The sequence below is a fragment of the Danio rerio genome, chromosome 10, assembly GCF_052040795.2.
Source record: "Danio rerio strain M-AB ecotype USA chromosome 10, GRCz13ab, whole genome shotgun sequence".
Lineage (NCBI taxonomy): Eukaryota > Metazoa > Chordata > Actinopteri > Cypriniformes > Danionidae > Danio > Danio rerio.
The window spans coordinates 15,124,065-15,145,751 of NC_141030.1; the positions used below are offsets into that span (position 1 = coordinate 15,124,065).

The window sequence follows — 21,687 nt, forward strand, 5'->3', positions numbered from 1 at the left end:
TTTATTTAGTTGAATGCAAAATTATTAGCCTTTCTGTAACAATAAAAATAGTTAGAGTTATTCAGAAGTGATAACAGACAGAGATAACAAGGACATTTTCACTTAAGGTTTTTTTTTTTTTTTTTTGGACAAAGTATTACTTCTTTTAGTTTGGCTGAATTAAAAGTATTATACTAATATATGTATTTGTTTACTTATTTTCTAAGCTTAATGTGATTATTATTATTATTACTATTATAGTTTATTATATTTTATAATATTAAACTTATTATTATTATTATTATTATTATTATTTAGAATTTCCAGTAGAATTTCCAGTAACTTACTGGCAGCAGTTTGCCAGTGATTTACTATGATTCACAGTAAATCAAACTCACAGCTAAAATACTGTTTTAATATTTACAGTACCATTTATCTTGCTTTAGATGTATTTACAGTATTGTATATCCTGACTGTAAAAAATGCAGAAGCTTTACAGTAGTCTTCGCACATTTAATGTTTTCCATACAATACAATAACTTGTAATTTATTGTTCATTTTTTGTGTGTATTCACTGTTTATTTATTGTAAAGCAGTCCAAATGCTAAATTACAGTAAAATAATCCAATCACTCAGTAATTACTAAGCTAAATTACTCGGTAAATAATTTGAATATGCAACAACAACAGTGACAATTATTTTAGAGTTCAATAGTAGAAATCAAAATGCAGATCGAACATTTAGTTCTCCTCACAAACGTGCTGTAATATTTACTAAATAATACAGAAATTAATACTAAATAAATACTAAATAATACTAAATAATACTAAATTTAGCTAAATTATACAGCATTTAAAAGTATTTAATGAAAAAAATCATAAGAACAATTTTAAATGTACAAATTCAAAACACAAGTAGACAGCTTGTTTTATTAATTATGCCTTTAAATTGTACTTTAGGCTGAATAATGTCTTGAGTAAAGTGTTCTGTACTATTATGGCAAAGACAAATAAGCAAACAGAAGTTAGTTCTTAAAATTATTATGCTTAAAAATGTGTTGAAAAAATATCTCGCTGTTAAACAGCACTTTTATTAATATAAGATTTCATCGGACGGCTAAATTTGCCCTAAAATGTACATTGTGATGTAAGAGCGTACAAGTACATGCATCACTGAGCATATGTGTTTTATTTGGGAGGAAAAGAAATTCTTCCTTCCTTCAGAATTTAATCTCACCATTGCATTTTATTACACTTTTTATTGTTCTCATAGTCTTTTCATTACTTTCTCATGAAATCTATTGTTTGGCATAGCTTTTGAGAGTTTAGGCACACTTCTTGTCTGTATTTATTAATGTTAATTAAGTACAGTTTGACAGTTCAACTTGAATGAATATCTTGAACAACTTTCTGGCAGACATGGGTCAAGTTACAGTAGGAGAAAAGTGGAATAAGTATCAATTAGTATTCGAAAGTATCTTAATTTTGACGGGAAATCATGACCAAATGGGGACTGAGTCAGCATTTTGTTTTTAAATTTCATTATAAAATTTTGAACCGCAAGTTCCACTGAGCATTTTAAGGGTATGGTTCAAACGTATGCTAAATTGAAAAAATCACTTCCCAAAAGGCATTTAAGAGTAAAAACAATCATTCATTCATTTATTTTATTTTCGGCTTGGCCTCTTTATTAATCAATGGTCACAGCGGAATGAACCACCAACTTATCCAACACATGTTCTGAGCAGCGGATGCTCTTCCAGCTGCAACCCATCACTGGGAAACACTCATACATCCTCATTTTTACACATACACTATGGACAATTTAGTTAATTCACCTATACCGCATTTGTTTGGACTATGGAGAAAAAAGGAGCACCCAGTGGAAACCCACACAAACTCAGGGAGAACATGTAAACTCCACACAGAAACTTCACTTAAGACCCCTTTAGAATTAAGCATTTCCAAGGGTACAACTGATGGACACTACAGACCCCCATGGTCCTTTGCACAGACAAGTTGACTGGTGTCGCACACTGTGTTCTGTTTAGAAGTGATCATCCCTATGCCATATAAGCTGTCTTTTAAGCTGTCACTACAGTGGGTATTTTTTATTTGTTTATTCTTTTTTATTGAGATATTGTGCTCTTCTAAATGGAATGCAGCATACTTTTTATAGCAATACAATAATGCATTCATAAAATGCAAGTTGTAATGATAAAATTCCAAATTGCCACAATTAAAAAATATATATTTTTTGCTGCTTATTAAGCTACTTGAACTTAATCATCACAATTCTTAAGTATTTTAGGGACAAAAGTTAACTTAATCAGTTTGTCTTGGGACAACATTGAAGGAATTGTGTGAAACCCTGAATTTTTTTACAGTGTGGTAAAACTGGATATTATTCGAACATTTTATACTGAATTAAAAGAGCTTAATTGGATGATGTTCTGGTTTAAAATTCAGCATATGGACTCATACTTAGATGACACAAAACAATCTCTCAATATGCTAAAACACTGCAAAAATATTAACTGCAATAATAAATCAAATGCTAAAATACATTTAATTGTTTGTTATATTTGTTTGCACATATTTGGTCAATGGATGGGTTTTTCCAAATATTTTTTTGCAACTTATGTCCGTTACAGTTTGAAAATGGTTTGAGCCAATTTAGCAGAAAATTGAAGAGACCATTTAAGAAGTAGATTTTCATTAGTATTTTTTTTTTAATAGTGGAAATGTAATGGGAAAAAATTAACAAATCATGCTTTCAGTGGTTATACTATGATAGTTTCAAGCACCCACAAATAAAATGTTTGAACAGTTGGTGGCGCCAGATACAATGAGTTGGATGCTCTATAATTGCAATGGTAATTGTTCAAAATGGCCTTCTTACAGTATATGTGCCACATTTTGCAACTGTATACCAGTGTTTTATGAAGAAGAAAAAGAAGATGAAAAGAAAAGGGAAAAAAAACGAAGATAATGCTTATGATGATGATTTTAGCCTGTATGGCAAAATGAAAACTATTTTTTTTCTATCAAAATTAAATTCATAATGTTTTGCCAGATGATCTATGCTGTATTTGGCAAAAATCTAATTAACGGTCAAGTAGGTGAAACAATTCGTTTTTTAAGAAAATCAAAACAAAGAACAGTGATTTAGGCTGATTATAGCATAGATGGTTTCATTGTTTTTGTTTCATTGTTTTTTTACAATAGCCTTATTGAATATAAATCTATTATCAGTTAAAGTATTGATTTTGACCAAAAGATGGTGCTAGCCAGAAACGTTATGAGTAACAAACAAAGAAATCTCATAACACACACCAAGCTTGCCAAAGCACACACAAACCAATTTTGATTGGAATATGCTATAACACTTTATAATAACTATCCGTTATAACTAGTGAATAGGCCATTAATAAACTGTTAGTTAATGGGTTGTAAATGACTCATTAATTAAAAGTTAATAGTTTGTTAATTATTTATAACTGTGCCTTATACATAGCCAATAGATAATTTACAATATGTTAGCTAGAAAGTTATAAATGACTTGTTAACTGTATTTTAATGATTTATAACTATACCTAATAAAATAATAAAAGATCATGAACAAGCTGTTTGTAAATTACTTACTACTGACTTGTTAAGTATCAGTTAATAGTTTATATATGTTATTGAGACATTATTCTAAAGTTGCAGCTATTCTTAATTTATTAACTGTTACTAAATGAGGAATAGTTGCAACTTTAAAATAACGTCCCAATAACATACTTAAGCTAATAACTAACACTTATATATTAACTCTGACTTTATAGATCAATTGTTGAGATTATTTACCATCCAATAACACCAGTGAAACTTCTGTCGAACTTTTCTAATAAAATATTTATTTATTTATTTTGTTTTCATATTTAGCACAAAAAGTGCCCAAACCTCATGGGTTTGTATTCTGTTGTATACTGTTGTTCTGCCATGTGATGGCTCAGTATGTGTGTTTCTATACATTAAACACAATGTTCAACATTTCATCTGTGGAGTTTCTTTGGTTAAATACAGCATACAGAAAAGCCTATGAGTGGAACAAGGTTACGGTACAAAAATGTTATATTATAAACATCACATCAAATGTCTGTAGCTTCAACTTGTTCCATCCATTTGCTGTTCTACAAAGTTTCAATGGTATTAGTTGATGGTTAAATTATGAACAACTGATCTGTAAAGTGAAAGTTAATATATTGGTTAAGTGTTAGTTATAAGCTTATGTATGTTATTGGGACGTTATTCTAAAGCTGCAACTATTATTTACTAACAGTTAATAAATGAAGAAGAGCTGCAACAAGAAAAACTTCCCAATAACATATAAAAACTATTAACTGATACTTAACAAGTCTTTAGTAAGTGATTTACTAACAGTTTGTTCAGGATCTATTACTATTTTATCAGGTATAGTTATAAATCATTAAAATACACTTAGCAAGTCATTTATAACTTGTTAACTAACAGTATGTAAATTATCTATTGGCTATCTATAAGGCACATTTATAAATAATTAACAAACTATTAACTTTTATTTAACGAGGCATTTATAACCCATTAACTAACAGTTAATAACGGTCTGTTAACTAGTTATAACGGATAGTTATAATATAGTCATTTTTTTCTAAGTGTTACCGAATATGCCAAAGCTTTGTGAAGATGAAGCCTCACATCCAATTTTTGGATCTATCTATCTATCTATCTATCTATCTATCTATCTATCTATCTATCTATCTATCTATCTATCTATCTATCTATCTATCTATCTATCTATCTATCTATCTAAATTGGAGAGAAACAAGTATTATTTTTATCATACATTTTGGACAGATGGTGAAGCTTGCGGGATTGAGTTACTTTCACTTCAAATTTTCTAAGATTGATGTTCAGACTGCTCTCCACACTGTGAAAATTGAATGAGAAAAAGTCAAGGCAACATTTTTTTAAGCTTAATAAGTTAATCAAGTTTAAACTTTTTAAGCTATGCAAAGTTTAACTTCATATTTTTAATCAGTTTTATTGGTGTAAGTTGAGATAACTAAAAAAGTTAATTTGACTGAACTAAAAAAAATAAGGCTCTGGATCTGTGAATATGTGAGACAAATTTCCTAACTTTAATAGACATACAAATATTCAATGTTAGTTCATATTTGATCAGGTTTAAAAAACAATAATAACACAATACAATACATGACAAGTAGTTAATGTTACATGTAATGTAACATATTTACTTACACGTAAAGCAAAAAAAGAAAAAGAGCAACATTTACTGCATTATTAAAATCCAACACTGGACTTCTTGACATTAGTTAATCCACTGAGCTAACATGAACAAACAATTAACAACTGTCTATTCATTAATTAATGCTAACAATTAAAAATAAATGCCTTAGTAAAATAATGGTTTTTATGTTAGTAAATATATTAACTTACATTAACTAAGTGCTTCATTTTGTAAAATGTTATCAATAATACAACCCGACATGACTTTTGAATAGTAAAGTGAATGTACTGTACTGTTAAGGGTTGAAATGAAGTCTATTGTAAAATGGCAGTGTTAACATTATAGGGAGGCTGAAGACAGCTGCGATTCCTCAGATGTTCTGTTCGTAACCCTAACAGCGTCACCCAGACTTTTGGCAGACTTTGAGATATTGCAGACAGTGATCAACCAACACGCATGCAGCATTACAACAAGAGTGAAGCACACAATATTTATAGAGCAATCTGACTACAAACCATCTGCCAAAAGGAAAAATCCATAGGCCCATCTACTGTATATGTATGTAGTAAATCACTGAAAGACTGAATACATATGGGAAACACTTCTAAACTATGCTTGAATTTACAACTGTTAGCTTACACTGCCATCTTTTGTAGAGTCTGGGAAAAGCATCAACGCTGTGAGCCAAGAATTTCAATAATGACAGTTCCTGTTTAGCAAGCTTGGAGATTTCAAAAGGAATCTCACTCTGAAATGTGAACTGACATGAACTAGACTTGGTTGCACAACTGTTCTGACTTTGTACACTTCCAGCAGCTGTATGTGTCCTAATCAAAACGTATACTTACTAACTTATAATAGCTTAATAGCTTACATTTACAAGCAAAATAAAATCCTTGTCTACTTGAAAAGTTGATTTAAAAACATGTGAATTGCAAATCTGTGTATTGTGATGTTTTTGAAATGATATGAATCGGTTGATGGACAAGGGTTAAGGGTCAAAGTACATTTCTGTTTTGTCACCCTTTCTGAATATTGCGTGGATATGGGTGTGTCTCTTTGTATTATATATCAGATCCCAACAGAGTTCTGCTGCACACACTTGCAAAGAGAGGTTACATTAAAGCTTGTACAAATAGACAAAAATGAAACCTGATGAAATCTGGAATCTGAAATGTAATATGTCAGGCTGTATAATGTTTGAAATATGAAAGGTTACGTTAGACAGCATATTAAACAGAGAGTGTAGATCAGAATTTAACCCAGGCTCATTCTGATTATGTACCCCTATATACATTCCTGGAGATTGCCAAATATGTCCCAGGAGGTACGTTTTCTGCAGTTTTTTTTTTTTTTTTTTTTTTGCCAATCCCGAAGGCCACTGTTTATGCTATTCATAAATCCACCAGAGGCCACTGTTGACCTGCTTTTTCATACCCAACCGATAGTGCTTTCAAAAGCACCAATTGACCTGATCACCCACTTCTCTAAATCCAACCGACAGGGTTTTGAAAAGCAATCCAGAAAAAGTAATGCTGCTAGCGCAAAAAGGAACAGCACTATACCGACTCATAGTGTTCATTTTAAAGACAAAATGCAGCCATATGTATTTCTGCCAAAAAATTCGCTATCTCCACAACTGTATATAAGGCTACATTTCCAAAATAAATCAATGTTGACCAAAAAAGGTCAAATTAAACATAAGGTCATGATTTTTTCAAAAATCGGATGAAAAACTGAAATCTGGAGTGCAATTTGTCAGGCTGTATAATATCTTGATTTGAAATATGAAAGAGCATATCAAACATAGAGAATGGAGATCAGAAATGTATTTACTTTTTTAAAAAAATAATGGAATGTGTACTGTTTAAAAATGATTGTTGGCTAAACCATGCTAGCTGAAATGCTAGCTTTTAGCTCCGCCCCTGCCTTCGTCCTCGGCAGCCATAGCTGGATCTAAAAACTTTTGATTCAAGTTCTAGATAGGGCCTCCGCCAAATAAATCCTATGTTTTGTTAAATAGTACTATTTGTCAAACAATACTCTTCAAATAAATGTAGTTAAATATTTTACTTATCTCCCTGGTCTTTCTAGTAGAACAGTGTTTTAAAAAAATATCTGAGTCACTTTATTGAAAACCATTATTTTGTGGAAAACACAGTGAACAATATTAGCGAGCATGATGAGATTACAGCAAAAATTTCTAAAGGTTCAGCAGTCAATATTATTAGTGCAAAACAAGAGTACAGGACAGTGCTTTGGTTTCAGTGATATCACTAGTCTCTTAACGACATCACCAGTTTCTCAAAGACATCACTACTCTCTAGCAGGCTTTTCTAGAGTCTCACAGACATCACTAATCTCTTACAGTACATAACTTATCTCTAAAAGTTCTTTGCTGTGATCTTCATTCTCTTCTTCTGTCTACTCCACAGTTCACTGACTATAGTTTTTTAGTCATGACTTTATCAACAAGCGCGTTCCAGAGATTTTTAATCAGGTTCAGGTCAGGACTCTGGACTGCCATTTAATTTTTTCAGCTTCAAAAGAAAATTGTTTTACTGTGGAATGGGGCTTATTGACCTGCATGTGCTTGCTGGCTGTTTGAATGATCAACCGATTTTCTGTCCACATATCAAAGGTTAGTCTGGTTTTTTGATTAGTAGCCTACTGCTGCAGAAGGTTTGGTCACCGTGGACTTTCAGTCCAAATTCTCTAAACTTTGGAACATATTTGTCAAAACACAAATCTTTACTCTATCTAGAGCTGAATTAACTGATTAGCAATTCCAACTGCATTGTTGAACCGACTGTACATATTCTCCACAAATATTCTGTAACTGTAAAACTGTAAAAAGTTTGGCTGTCAGTAAAATAGTGTTTGTCAGATAACTAAGGAATATCATCTGTCACAGATGATGAACACCAATAACTGGAAAGATCTGAAAATGTTCACTAATTTTAGTCAGTGTTCGTTTTCAAGTATGTCATTTTAGGTTATGTATGAATGTTTAGGCTTCAGAATATATGAAGAGCTCAGATGCAAAAGCCACAATTGCCATCTGAGACATTTTACTCTGGCTCGACTGTGTATGATCGGGTAATGTATGTGTATTGTGATGAGTACCTTGTTTTTAATGCAATTAAAGGTAAATAATTGATCACAAACAAAAGAAGCTGAAAAATATGTTAATTCTAGAAGAAAAGCACTTTGGTGTTTTTTGAATCTGAACTTTTCATATGTAACTCATGAAACATGCTTAACAACTGCTTTTTTAACTTACTTTTTGAATATTACTTCAAATAGGAATAGCTTTTTAATTATTTTCAAATTTTGATCACTGTAGATTGATATATCTTTCTATGTACACAGCAAATTCATCAGAGTTAAATTCTCGGTGTTGAAGCATTTGAGAGTAAAGTGTTGACGTTAAAGAGTTAGATTTTGATAAATGAATATAATAAGAGTTAGAATTTATTTTATTCAGTGCGAAATCAAGGAGTTATCTTTTTAACACCTGGTGGTGTTATTTCCAACATCCGGGAATTCATGCAGCCCCAGTCACTGAAGAATTTTCCAGACGCCATTTTCCATCTGAGGTTTAGAACAGCAACTGGTGAGTCAAACTACCTAAATGTTGGTATTTTACTGACTTTCTTTAAGGAAATACAGTTGTAAACATGTTGTTAAGTTAATAACTTTAGAATGGAGTGACAATTTTAATCTTCTGCGGTTCATTCATGGTCGTTTGTGTATCTAGCTTAACTGCATTACTATTCACTTCTTTTCAAGAATGTTTTTATATATGCTCACGCATACATAGTGCATAAAATTATCAAATGTACATGTTCAACACATTTCTGTCACGCTTAATGCCATTTTGTGCCTTGTTACCCATCTGTAAAATAAAATCGACACTTCTCCTTTAATTCCAAGCAAACTAGCGAGGGAATGCCCGGAGCCGCCTAACGTTAGCCTACTCTGCCCGGATGCTAACGGCAACACAGGACGGTTTCCATAAGCTCTGGAGAGTTTCTAAAACATATCTGGTGAGTAAATGAACATATGCTTACTTGTAAAAGGCTTCCTGACTAAAACAAATGATTGTTTGTTATTCGTGTACGTTAATTTGGTTATTTTAAACACCGCGGCCCTTTTAAACTGGTTCATTCGTGGCCGTCCATATACCGTTAGTCCATAGACTCGTGTGATAACGTACGCTTGAATTATATTAAGTGTTGCCAACCATTAAAGTCGGAATGTTAACATTAATGTCTTTAAATGACCGCGTTTGCACTTTATCAGACATTTAACGTTACAGAAGTCTCCCGGAAGTTGCGGGACTAACGTTAACGTTATCCCGCAAATGCACAGAGACTCCCAGATGCCCAAGTAGATGCCCGCAAATGAATGATAATCTCCCGGAAATCGCGTCTCCTGCCCGGTCATTAAACACTTTGCACACCCCTCTCCACCGCATCCCTCCCAGCTCTTCAGGTACGTTGCGCGCAAGTCACCCCCACCGCTCTTTAGGTACGTCGCGCGCAACTCATCCCATTGCTCTTTAGGTACTCATCTCTCCCGCTACCTCCCGCAAATCAACTCTGTATCCCCCGAAAATTACTTTTCCCAACTCGGGATGTCTGACGTTATTAAGTTAGGCTATTTCTGTAGTCAGGAACATCTTAGTCAAGCTTTTTCTCCCGCATGATATTGTGCTTAAAACTATAGGCTAAACTTAGCATGTACTGTACACAACATTTCCGTTTTATTAGTGCGTTGTAAACAGCCACCTGTCTGTAAAATTAATCAACTGATTTATATTTGAGCAGCCTAATGATGATACAGGTTTGATTTGTAGATTTATTATCAATAATCAACATCTGAATCAAAAGATATGTGAAAAAGTGTGAGGCATACTTTGTGATGTTCATCTCTCTTTTTTTATCTGAAGGTTATGCATATGTGTTAGATACTAATGTGTTGTTGTTTTTTAAAGCCACAGTTCTCTGTACAATAACACAAGACCCTGTGACGGTGGCTGATTAGAGACGGATGGTGTATTTCCAGAGTTGGTAAAATGACCAAGCACACCTTCTTGGTCATATGTGGTTATAATAATGAAGGTATGTTTGATAAAGTTCTGTATTTGTTTCACAATAAGCTGAGAGGCTATTAGAGCATTAGAGAATAACAAATGACATGAAGGTGATAAGTTTTGTATTGTGGATGAACTGTTACTTAAATAATGTTTTGCTCTTTGCTTTGCACTTTTCCTCTTCTGCTTATCCTAATATTTTAGATTATATTTGGACCTGAAACAACTGCTAGACTCCAGGAAAGGTGGCGTCAATACTGGACCTGAAAGGGCCTAACAAGTTGAATCTGGTAAAGAAACGCACACACACACACACACACACACGCACGCACGCACGCACGCACGCACGCACATGCTTACAGAAAACTGTAAGTTTATGAATATTTTTTACACTGTGGCCAATATTTTGGGGAAGTCAGCATCACTAAATGATATAAAAGATTTTAAGCTCCTCTAAATTTTGCTCCAAGTGTTGTGTTAAATTGAGGATTCTGGACAGACAGCTGCCTGTTTTTCCAGTTCTAGTCATAGTGGTTAACCTAATTGTTTTTGGAGATCCAACAGTGATGTATGTGTTTTTTCTACTTTTCCATATTCTGTCACCTCAACCAGCTAGGAGAGTCAAGTTGTGGATCATCATGAAGATTTTCAAAAGGTGAGTTTAGATTTCTTGAATGTTTTATTTACTTTAAATGTTCTTTTAAATATATCATAGAATTTGATTGCAATTTGTTTTCAAACATTTTTCTTAGTCATGCTGGAGTCTTGAAGAGTTCTTAGATGAGCATCACCCTATATCCGTGCATCAGGAACCACCAGACGAGCGATCAGCAGCTACTACTGTACATCGTCATGGATAAAAAGGTCATCCTGTGGCTGGGAAGCACATCTTTCACAGGACATGCTTGATGAGATTTCCTAGCTCCAGTTTGTTTTCACACAAGTTTACAGCATTTATACCTTCATTTAAACTGCTGTGTTTGATATGGAGGACCAAGGAAACACCAGAAGTGAAAGATTTGCACGCCAAGTTGTTTAAAATGTAATTTCACAAGAAAACTATGCGTTCAGAAGAAAACTATGAGTGACGCTATATTGAACTTTCAAATTGCTCTGATGAAACATCAAGTTTGGACATCATATTTTGTTGATACTGTCTGTACTAATAAAACATTTAAAGCATATTTGACATTGTTGCATTTTAAAAATTGAATGAATTGTTGAAGTGGTGAATGTTTTCAAATAAAATGTTTTTTATTTTGTAATTTACAGTCTATTTGACCTTTTTACCATATTTACACTCAAGAGAGTTGAATAAAATAACAATATATTACACCAGGTGGTGTTAAATATAGTTACATTTTTTAACTCTGCCCTGAGTTAAAATTAACCCTTACTTCAGTGTCAATGTGCCAACCCTTTTGAAAGTGTTGATTTAAGTCTGTTTTGAGTGGACCCCATGAGACACTTTCAAAGTGTTGAAATAACACCCATAGAGTTGTTTTGGGTTCCCGTATTTTGCTGTGTATATGGTGTTATTTACCCAGACACATTCTGAAAATGTACCGCTTTATACATTTCTGGAAAGTTCCAAATATGTTTCAGTAGATACGTTTTTTGCAGTTTTTTGTTTTCGCAAATGCACCAGAGGCCACTGTGTATGGTTTTTTAGAGCTCAAATATTTCTCTCAAGTGCCATTCACCTGCTGTTCTCACATAAATCCACTAGCGACTGCTGTTTAATGACTGACTGACTGACTGACCAATCAACTGACCCACCTTTCTCCTTACCTAAACCCAACCAATAGGGTTTTTTAAAGCACAGATTGACCCACCCCTGACATCCCTAAACCCAACCAACAGTTTTTAAAAGCAATCCAGAAAAAGAAGAGTCCTTGACTGATTTTTATTTTTTTTTTTTTCAGATTTCACCACATTCTCACCCTGTTATTTACTTGTTTATTAAATTTTTTGGCTTTTGTTTTGTTTTATATGCTTTCTGCAACCATACTTTGCCTGACTCAAACCTTGTTGTCATGGACACTCCTCTCTGCGAGCTACTGGACAAACTTATAACAGCAGGAAAGCCATTCAAACGAAGGTAAGCGGTCAGCTGGCAAGCACGAAAAGGAATGTCATCAAACCACTCTGCAACGTTTGTTTTAAAGACATAGGTTTAAAGATGACATACGTACTTCTGGCTACATTAATTCGCAATCTCCAGAATATATATAGGGCTACGTTTTCAGAATGAGCCCATGTTGATTATTATATAAGTAGCTAATATAAAACAGTTTGACAAGGTAGACAAAAGTAAAAGCATGCAAAAGTAAAAACATTGGTGTCAATAGACACCAAATCCAGCAACACTAACATTTTAAATCAAAAACTTAAATCATAAACGTTCTGGAAATCTACTATTAATATCTAATACAGCCTAATGTGTCTCATATAAAGCAAAACTTCCTGTTCCGCCAACAAATTCAAACTCAGAAACCCCTACCCATGGGTGTGTTCATGCATTCATGACATTGCTAGGCTTTCCCAGAAGTCACTCAGCAGAGGTGAGTTGGCTCAGGTTACGACAAACATTGTCACAATCACAAGAAAAACACCTGACAAGAACTACAACTCTTCATTCTGTGCCGAACTTCTCTTATCTGCCCGACCCTTCTATAACCGCAGCTGGAGATAGAGATATGTGACCCCTTCCTCTTAAAGTCCACTGACATTGGATCTAAGCAGACAGCAGGTGAGTGAAGTGTTTATGTGTTACTACGGTATTATGTTTAAAGTGTTACATAAAGTTTGTTTATGAGACACATGCTTTTAGATTTATGTTGCTAGCTGTTGACTTCATTCATTGACGTACATGTACATGTGCTGTATTATGAGATTAGCAGGTAACTAAGGAAGTATGAGAGTCAAACGTGAACATGTTTTGCATAGGTTCTCCAAAATAAGGTCTGAACGTGATTGTAAGCATACTATGAGCTTTGGATTTTAGCATGATTTCATTAGAGACGTAAAAATAGTAATTGATTTTAGACATATTTTTTGAGGTTAATATTAGATGTCAATTTAATGTTGTTTTAATGTTAAGGTAGTTTACATGCATTGTAGAAATACAACATTCAGTTTAAATTTGTAATTTGATACATATTTTCTCATATTAATATATTTTGTGTCATTATTTTGGTGGTCAAAGGGGCATCAATGTTTGGATGTCAAATAGATGTCAAGTTTTTGACATACAATTAATTTGCATAATTTTTAATGTGTTTTTTGATGTCGTTTTAACATCAAGGCACCCACTGGGTCAGTCACGCCATTGTTTGTTTGATTCCATTAGTCCAGTACTTGTTGACAGCCATATTTGCATACAGATGCAGATCTTTTGACAGTCAAAATTCTTTCAAATCTGTGTTTGCCGCGGATCTGGATTTGTATATGTGGCTTTTTTTTTCGAGAGAGAGAGAGAGCAAGCACTGACTTGAACAACCACACCACTCCCTCTAATGCTCAAATTCATTGAACGCTTCAGGATTGACTGAGCAAAGTGAAAGTACAACTCAAACAATCCTAAACACACAAGACCGGCAGGCTTTTTTTTCAGTGGCCTCAGGCTTTAGTGTTTAAAGAAAGAGGGGACTTTTGAAAGGGCCTGTTTGCTAATGACACATTAGCATGGAGCATTTTCAGATGTCTTCACTCAAATACCACAGTCATTAATGCTGACAGAAACGTGTTTGGGCACAGTTGGAACTCTTCTGTGTGTAATATTAGGCAGTCTTGAATGTCTTGATGACTGCAGAAATATGAATATTATTCAGTTGATATGGTCAACATAGGCTCATTCGAAAACGTAGCTATATAGATTTCTGGAAATCATGAATTATGTAGCCAGAGCATTTTGTCTTAAAAACTAATGCTACGAGGCGGTATGACGCCGTTCCTTTTTTCTCTTACCAGCTGACCGCTTACCTCTGTGTGGACGGCTTTTATGCTGTTACTAGTTTGTCCAATAGCTCAACCTCAGAATGGAGTTGACTGCGACAACGGGGTTCAAGTCCAGCGAAGCACCGTTCCAGAAAGCGGGTAAAACAAAAGCTAAAAAATAAAATAAACAAGTAAATAACAAGGTGAGAATGTAGTAAAATCTGAAAACATGATAAAAATCAGGCAGCCGAGGGCTTTTCTTTTTCTGATTTGCTTTTGAAAACACTGCTTTAGGGTGTAGGGAAGGTGGTAGGCAGGTCAAACCTGGTGCTTTTTAAAACATTATTGGTTGGGTTTAGGGAAGGAGGGATTGGTCAGTAAATCAGTCAGTCGACAGTGGCCTCTGGTGGATTTAAGCAAGAACTGAAGGCATGAATGGCAGTCGCGAGAGAAATTTGAGATCTCAAAATGCATACACAATGGCCTCTGGTGGATTTGTGAAAACAAAAACTGCAAAAATAGCATAGCTCCTGGGAAGTATTTTGCTCTCTTCAGAAATGTATACAGTTGAAGTCAGAATTATTGGTCCCCTGAATTATTAGCCCCCCTGTTTATTTTTTTCCCCCAATATCTGTCTAACGGACAGAAAATATTTTCAACTCATTACTAAACATATTAGATTTAATAACTGATTTCTAATAACTGATTTTTTTATATATATATTCGCCATGATGATAGTAAATAATATTTTACTAGATATTTTTCAAGACACTTCTATACAGCCTAAAATGACATTCAAAGGCTTAACTAGGTTAATTAGGTTAACTAGGCTGGCTAAGCAAATTAGGCAAAACTTTTTCCAGAAGAAAAAATATTATTAGACATACTGTGAAAATGTCCCTGCTCTATTAAACATCATTTGGGAAATATTTTTAAAAAATATTAATAATTCAAAGGGGGCCTAATAATTCTGACTGCGCTATAGCATTGTTCTTTGTATCATATCAAAACATGTTTTATCAAAGTGCATGATTGCTAAACAAATACATTTTAATGTTTCCATCACATAACCTCTGTTAAACTGTAAACAGTCAGTGAAGTGTTTCAAGTTGCACACTTTGATGACCTGGAGTTATTATTCACATTAAATTTAATGGTAACACTTATACAATGTTCTTAATCATTGTGATTTCCTACTTTGTTTATGATTCAGTTTTTTGTTACTTGATTCATGTTTTACATTACAATCTTTGCAATCGGGCAGCATGGTGGTGCAGTGGGTAGCACAATCATCTTACAGCAAGAAGGTCGCTGGTTCGAGCCTCGGCTGGGTCAGTTGGCATTTCTGTTAGGAGTTTGCATGTTCTCCCCATGTTTGCTTGGGTTTCCTCCGGGTACTCTGGTTTCCCCCACAATCCAAAAACATGCAGTAGAGTTGAATTGGGTAGGCTTAATCGTCCATAGTGTATGTGTGTGAATGAGTGTGCATGGATGTTTCCTAGTGATAGGTTGCACCTGTAAGGGCATCTGCTGCATAAAAACATATGCTGTATATGTTGGCAGTCCATTCTTTGGAGACCCCAGATTAATAAAGGGACTAAGCTGAAAAGAATAAGAATGTATGAATGGATCTTTTCAGTCTTATTTAGAAATATAATAATGGTTTAAACATTGCTGTGTCAATATTGGGCTATGAGAGTTTCAAAATAAAACATATAAATGTTTATAAAACAACAGCCTTATAATAATTTTACAATATAACAATTTTACTATATAATAATATGATAAAGCATTTGAGTGTCATAGTTAACACATTTAAAAACAGCAGTGCACGTTGTGAATGACCTACTATTTTGTTCTCTGTTTAAAACATACTCTTTTATTTATTTCCTGGTAACACTTTACACTTTAACCCCTAATGCTGTCTAGACAGTTAAGTAAAGTTGACTGAACATAACTTAAAATTTAGCATTTTGGTCCTATCACTTAAAAATATGAGTTAGTTTAACTTATGTACCAAGAAAAGGCATAAACTTTAAGTATGGTGAGCTCAAAATTATGATTCATTATTTGAAAAGAAATAGGTAATTTTCACAAATGTAGTTTTTTTTTATATATATTTATTTATTGTATTTTTATGAGTTAACAAACAAAAGTAAAAAAAAAGACAATAACAGTACAAATAGAAAAAGTATAACAAAATTAATAAAAATAATAAAAATAAACCACACTATAAATCTCATATTGTGTGACAGTATATGATGTGCATAAACAATATATGCTGTAAAATTCTAATATGTGCAACCTTTTAAGTGCAAGGTCTTTTTTAAATCAGAAATGGCTTCATTTGTGTTTTCATACATTGTTAATAATTCATTTTTCATTACTTGATGTAACAGACTATCTAAAGGGGGACCATCAAAATAAAGTGTTACCAATAAGGGTACTGTAAACATTGCTCTGTCAATATTGGGCTATAGGAGTTTTCAAAATACAACATAAAATGTTTATAAAACAACAACAATATAATAATTATTTTAATATAACAATATGATAAAGCATTTTAGTGTCATATAAAGTTAACACATTTAAGAACAGCTGTGCATGTTGTGAATGAACTATTTTTTTCTCTATTGAAAACATACTCTTTCATTCATTTCCTTTTTTGCAAAGCATTTAATTGTCAGTTTTAATGGATTTGCAAAGCACAAAAATTCCCCACTTTAGATTTTGCTTACACATTATTATAACTGCACACTATGAATCATTTATAGAGCATTAGCAAGTTGTTTAGCATTTCTTAAGTATTAACTCTATGACTCTATGACTTAAGTATTAACTCTTATTACAATTAAATTGCAGTCTCTGCAATCCTATCTTCAAATTTTCTGTTGAAAACATACTCTTTCATTCATTTCCTTTTTAGGAGAGCATTTAATTGTCATTTATAAGGGATTCACAAAGCATAAAAGTCTTCACTTTAGATAATATTATCACATTCTAATAACTGAACACTATGAATCATTTATTAAGCATTAGCTCTACATCAATAGACATTATTACACAGTTTATAACATCTACAAAAGCTATATGCTTGACTTGTAAGCAAGTATAATGTGCATAATGATTGTATTTTAATTCTTTGTTAATTTTCATTACAAAATTAAGTATTTTCCAGTACTGGGTTGCAGCCTGAAGGGCATTTACTTTGTAAAACATATGTTGGATAAGTTGGTCGGTTCATTCCACTGTGGTGACCCCTGATAAATAAAAGGACTGAGGCTGAAGGAAAATGAATGAATGCATAAATTATTGCATTATTTACAAACCAGTTATTTAACAGTAGTTGTAGGTTTTAAGATAATTTAGAATGAGTAAGTATGATTAATAAAATATTCAAATTATTGATTTTACATCTTATTTTCCATGCATATAGTACTTTGTATGCAATAAATGCTTTATTACAACTTAATGCAGTTTTGTGATCTAATCTGAAGTGAGGACTATTTATGTTCACATATAAACCCAAATTAAAGGCTCTATATTAAATTAAAAATAAAAATTGACTGTTTTATTTAATAACTAAAATTACTGTACAATTTAAACATTCTTAAATGACATTGAAATGTATTATCTTATTATTATATTGTAGTATTATTGTTATGTTTCATCTAAATCATGTTATATGTTGATTCTCCTGTTATTCTGCATTTTTTTTCATAATTATGTTTATTGAATATTCACAACAATACAGACATAACAAAACATCTTCAAAAGATACACAAAGAAAGTAACAACACAAAACATTCATTCATTCATTCATTTTCTTGTCGGCTTAGTCCCTTTATTAATCCGGGGTCGCCACAGCGGAATGAACCGCCAACTTATCCAGCAGGTTTTTACGCAACGGATGCCCTTCCAGCCGCAACCGATCTCTGGGAAACATCCTTACACACATTCACACAAAAAACTCAAACACTACGGACACTTTAGCCTACCCAATTTATCTGTACCGCATGTCTTTGGACTGTGGGGGGGCACCTGGAGGAAAACCACGCGAACACAGGGAGAACATGCAAACTTCACACAGAAACGCCAACTGAGCCGAGGCTTGAACCAGCAACCCAACGACCTTCTTGCTGTGAGGCGACAGCACTACCTACTGCGCCACTGCTTCGCCCAATACAAAACAATGTAGAGAAAAAAAGAAAGAAAAAAAAATGGCATAAAAAACAACACTACCCCACAATAAAAAGATGAGAAAAAAGGATAAAAACATTGCTTGTTTTTCAGATAGCAATACAATTATAATATTCCTTTTAGCATAATAGGGCAAAGACCAGGTTCCAAATAATGTAAATATGGAGTCCAAACTTTGAAAAAACATTTCTGTTTTTTTTTTTTTTTTGTGTGTAAGACATGGGTAAGATGTTCCAGAGGAATTAACTCAAAAAACATCTTGTGCCAACCTTTAAGTCATGGAGATTTATCACTAAGCTAATTAAGTTAAATATTTTTTCTGGTGGCAAATGTTAATATATTATTTAATTTCTTATTAGCTGATAAAAAAATGTGTGCATTGGGAATACCCGAAATCAATGAAACTGGGTCAAAATCCAACGGCATGTCAAAGTTTTTATCCATTTCCCCCAGCACCAAGGACCAGAACCTTTGCAGTCTGTTACATGACCACATACAATACGTTAAAGTACCTACATCAGTTTTACGTTTTAAACACATCAGTAAATTAGAAGGGTTAAAAAGATGTCTGTGGTTAGGGAACATGTTTTCTGCAATTTAACCACACAATGGTTTCTGATTATAAACTGCTTTTAATTTACCTTAAAGGAAAAAATGATGCCCTATAGAAAAAAATTAAAAGCATTAGTTTTTCTCAAAGTAGTATTTTTACTTTAAACCAGCAGGTTGTTTGTTTTTATTTTATTTTATTATTATTTTTTTTTTGTCATGTTGACCACATCGCATGAATCCTCGCTCGGTGGCGTTTTGCCATCTGTCGTTATTTAATTCAAATGTCAAGTTGGATTTTGTTCCTCAAAAATAATTAATTTATGTTCTCTATTTAAAATAATAATAAAAACGCTATTTTTCTTGTGAGTGGATGCATTTTTATCCCTTATGCAGAATGAATATTTTGATTAGGATTCAATTATATCGTTTCAACCAAGTCAAAACTAATATTTGAGAAATGTTTATAAATTAGGCTGTAACAATTTAGAGTATTTTTTAAGTTGTCCAAAGCAAAATTATACTTTGATGTATGGGTAAAAACAATGTTTATTGTTAAAACATTGTTTTACCAAATTGTTTAAAAAAAATTATTAGTGATCTCTAGTATAAAGTATTGCAATTGTTGTTGTTGTTGTTGTTGTTGTTTTACCACAATAGATATTTGTGATTTAGATTAAGAGCAATTCTGAAGTTTGAACCAAAGTTCAATTATTCTAACAAAATAACAAATTACAGCAAAATGTTTAAGTCAGTCCAAAGTCAACTCTGGTTGCCATCTGGTTCTTACTTTGTTTCTTTTTTTATCATTTCTTGTATTTCAAAACAACAAATCAACGTTCTTTGTATAAAACTTGTATTTACAGTATTTAATGACATGCACTGGAGCGGTGCAATGTCAGTTTGCAGTTATTTTGCATACACCAACATGCTTTTAAAACCCATATCTGCAATAGAGAAATTTGCATATCTGCTTAAAAGATAAATCCCCTAATGATAGATTAAATTAATCGCTTTTGAATATGGCATGGTGGCTCAGTGGCACACACTGTTGCCTCACAGCAAAAAGATCACACGGCAGGACCAGTTTGCATTTCTGTGTGGAGTTGTCATGTTCTCCTGTCTTCGCAAAGGTTTCCTTCGGGTGCTCCGGTTTCCCCCAAAGACATGCGCTATAGGTGAATTGGGTAAAACAGATCTGGCAGTAGTGTATGATTGTGTGTGTAAATGAGTGAGTGGGTTGCAGCTGGAAGGGCATCCGCTGCATAAAACTTATGCCAAAATGCTGGTTCATTCCACTGTGGTTACCCATGCAGGGGCGGACTGGCCATCTGGCAATTCTGGCAAATCCCAAAAGGGCCGGACCAATTTTTAAATGTGGGCCGGTCAGTTTTTTTTTTCTTGTTTTTTTTTTTTTTATATGTATTCTTTTTAAGTGCAGGCAGCTTTTATCTCTTGCTAGATGTGATATTATGATGTTGATAAAAAAAATAATTAAAAAAAAAATAATAATAATAATAATAATAATAAATGTTAAGCATTTGGCCCAATCGGCGACGGCCGCCTGATTTCAAGATTAGCCGACCCAATCCGAAGTCACCCGGACGTTATCAAAATCTGGCAAGAATGTCATATTATTTTACCATCTGTGCACCAAAAAAATACTGAATGTGCGTGTCCGTGGGGGGGGCTGTGTCGGGTAATGTGCGCTGATGTGGCTACAGTGCCAGGGCTGAATTTTTGTCCCAGTCCGCCCCTGGACCCATGAATAAGGGACTAAGCTGAAGGAAAATGAATGAATGAATGAATGAATGAATTAACGAATTAACGAATTAACGAACGAATTAATGAACGAATTAATGAACGAATTAATGAACGAATGAATGAATATGAAATTCGAAAAGTTACATTTACCTGGGGCAAAAGCCATATTCCCAGTGATCCTGAATTGATACTGTCAGTTAATAAATGCTGTGCATATGCAAATGTATGAAGAATATACTTTCTCCACAGATCGGGTCGGCTTGTTGAAATGAATGCAGTCCAGTCAAACTCTGTTGTTCAAGTTGGTGCTGGAAATGTTTGCTCCAGGTCAGTAATAGTTGATATTGTATTGCATCATATTTTATTTATTCATACATATACACAAATTATATTTTAATTAAATCAAATGATTACTCTATATGTAATCAATGACATGGCAGGCTATTGTACTGTAAAAATAAGCCTGACATCTGAGACGACATTGAAAATCTGACAATCAAATTATAATTGTAACTCAAACAGTTTTATTTATCTAATTTCCTTATATGCCTGTCCTTTCTTGCTTGACTCACTTCTCGCACTGGATTCAAAGGGCTGAGTTTTTCTCTTTACTGAACACCTACAACTGCTTTCTTAAAGACAATACACACCTGCAGCTCACTGTTCATGAGGTAAAAATTACTTTTATGTCTTTATATCTTAATGGCTTATTATGCAGTCATTGCATGAATTATTGTGACATAAAAATTAGACAATTGTGGCAGTGTGTGATTTTGCATGCATATGTGTGGACTGGGCCCTCCAGTACTTTTGCAAAAGAAACAAAAAAAGTATTTTTCTGCCCTCTGCTGGAAATGAATGGTATTTCAAACCAGTAGAACTAATGT

At 33.4% G+C, this 21,687-nt stretch overlaps 1 protein-coding gene across 5 annotated transcripts in view; it reads left to right on the forward strand.

Moving 5' to 3' along the window:
* rassf6 (Ras association domain family member 6) overlaps positions 1 to 21,687 on the forward strand; it is a 48,701-nt gene that overhangs the window by 9,175 nt on the left and 17,839 nt on the right. For 2 of the 5 annotated variants that reach the window (XM_087269739.1, XM_087269738.1), the window contains exons 1-4: positions 12,986 to 13,100; positions 14,321 to 14,446; positions 21,050 to 21,127; positions 21,393 to 21,471. In XM_087269739.1, coding sequence (XP_087125865.1) covers positions 14,352 to 14,446; positions 21,050 to 21,127; positions 21,393 to 21,471 — 252 coding nt within the window. In that variant the 5' untranslated portion in view covers positions 12,986 to 13,100; positions 14,321 to 14,351. 5 annotated transcript variants of the gene reach the window in all.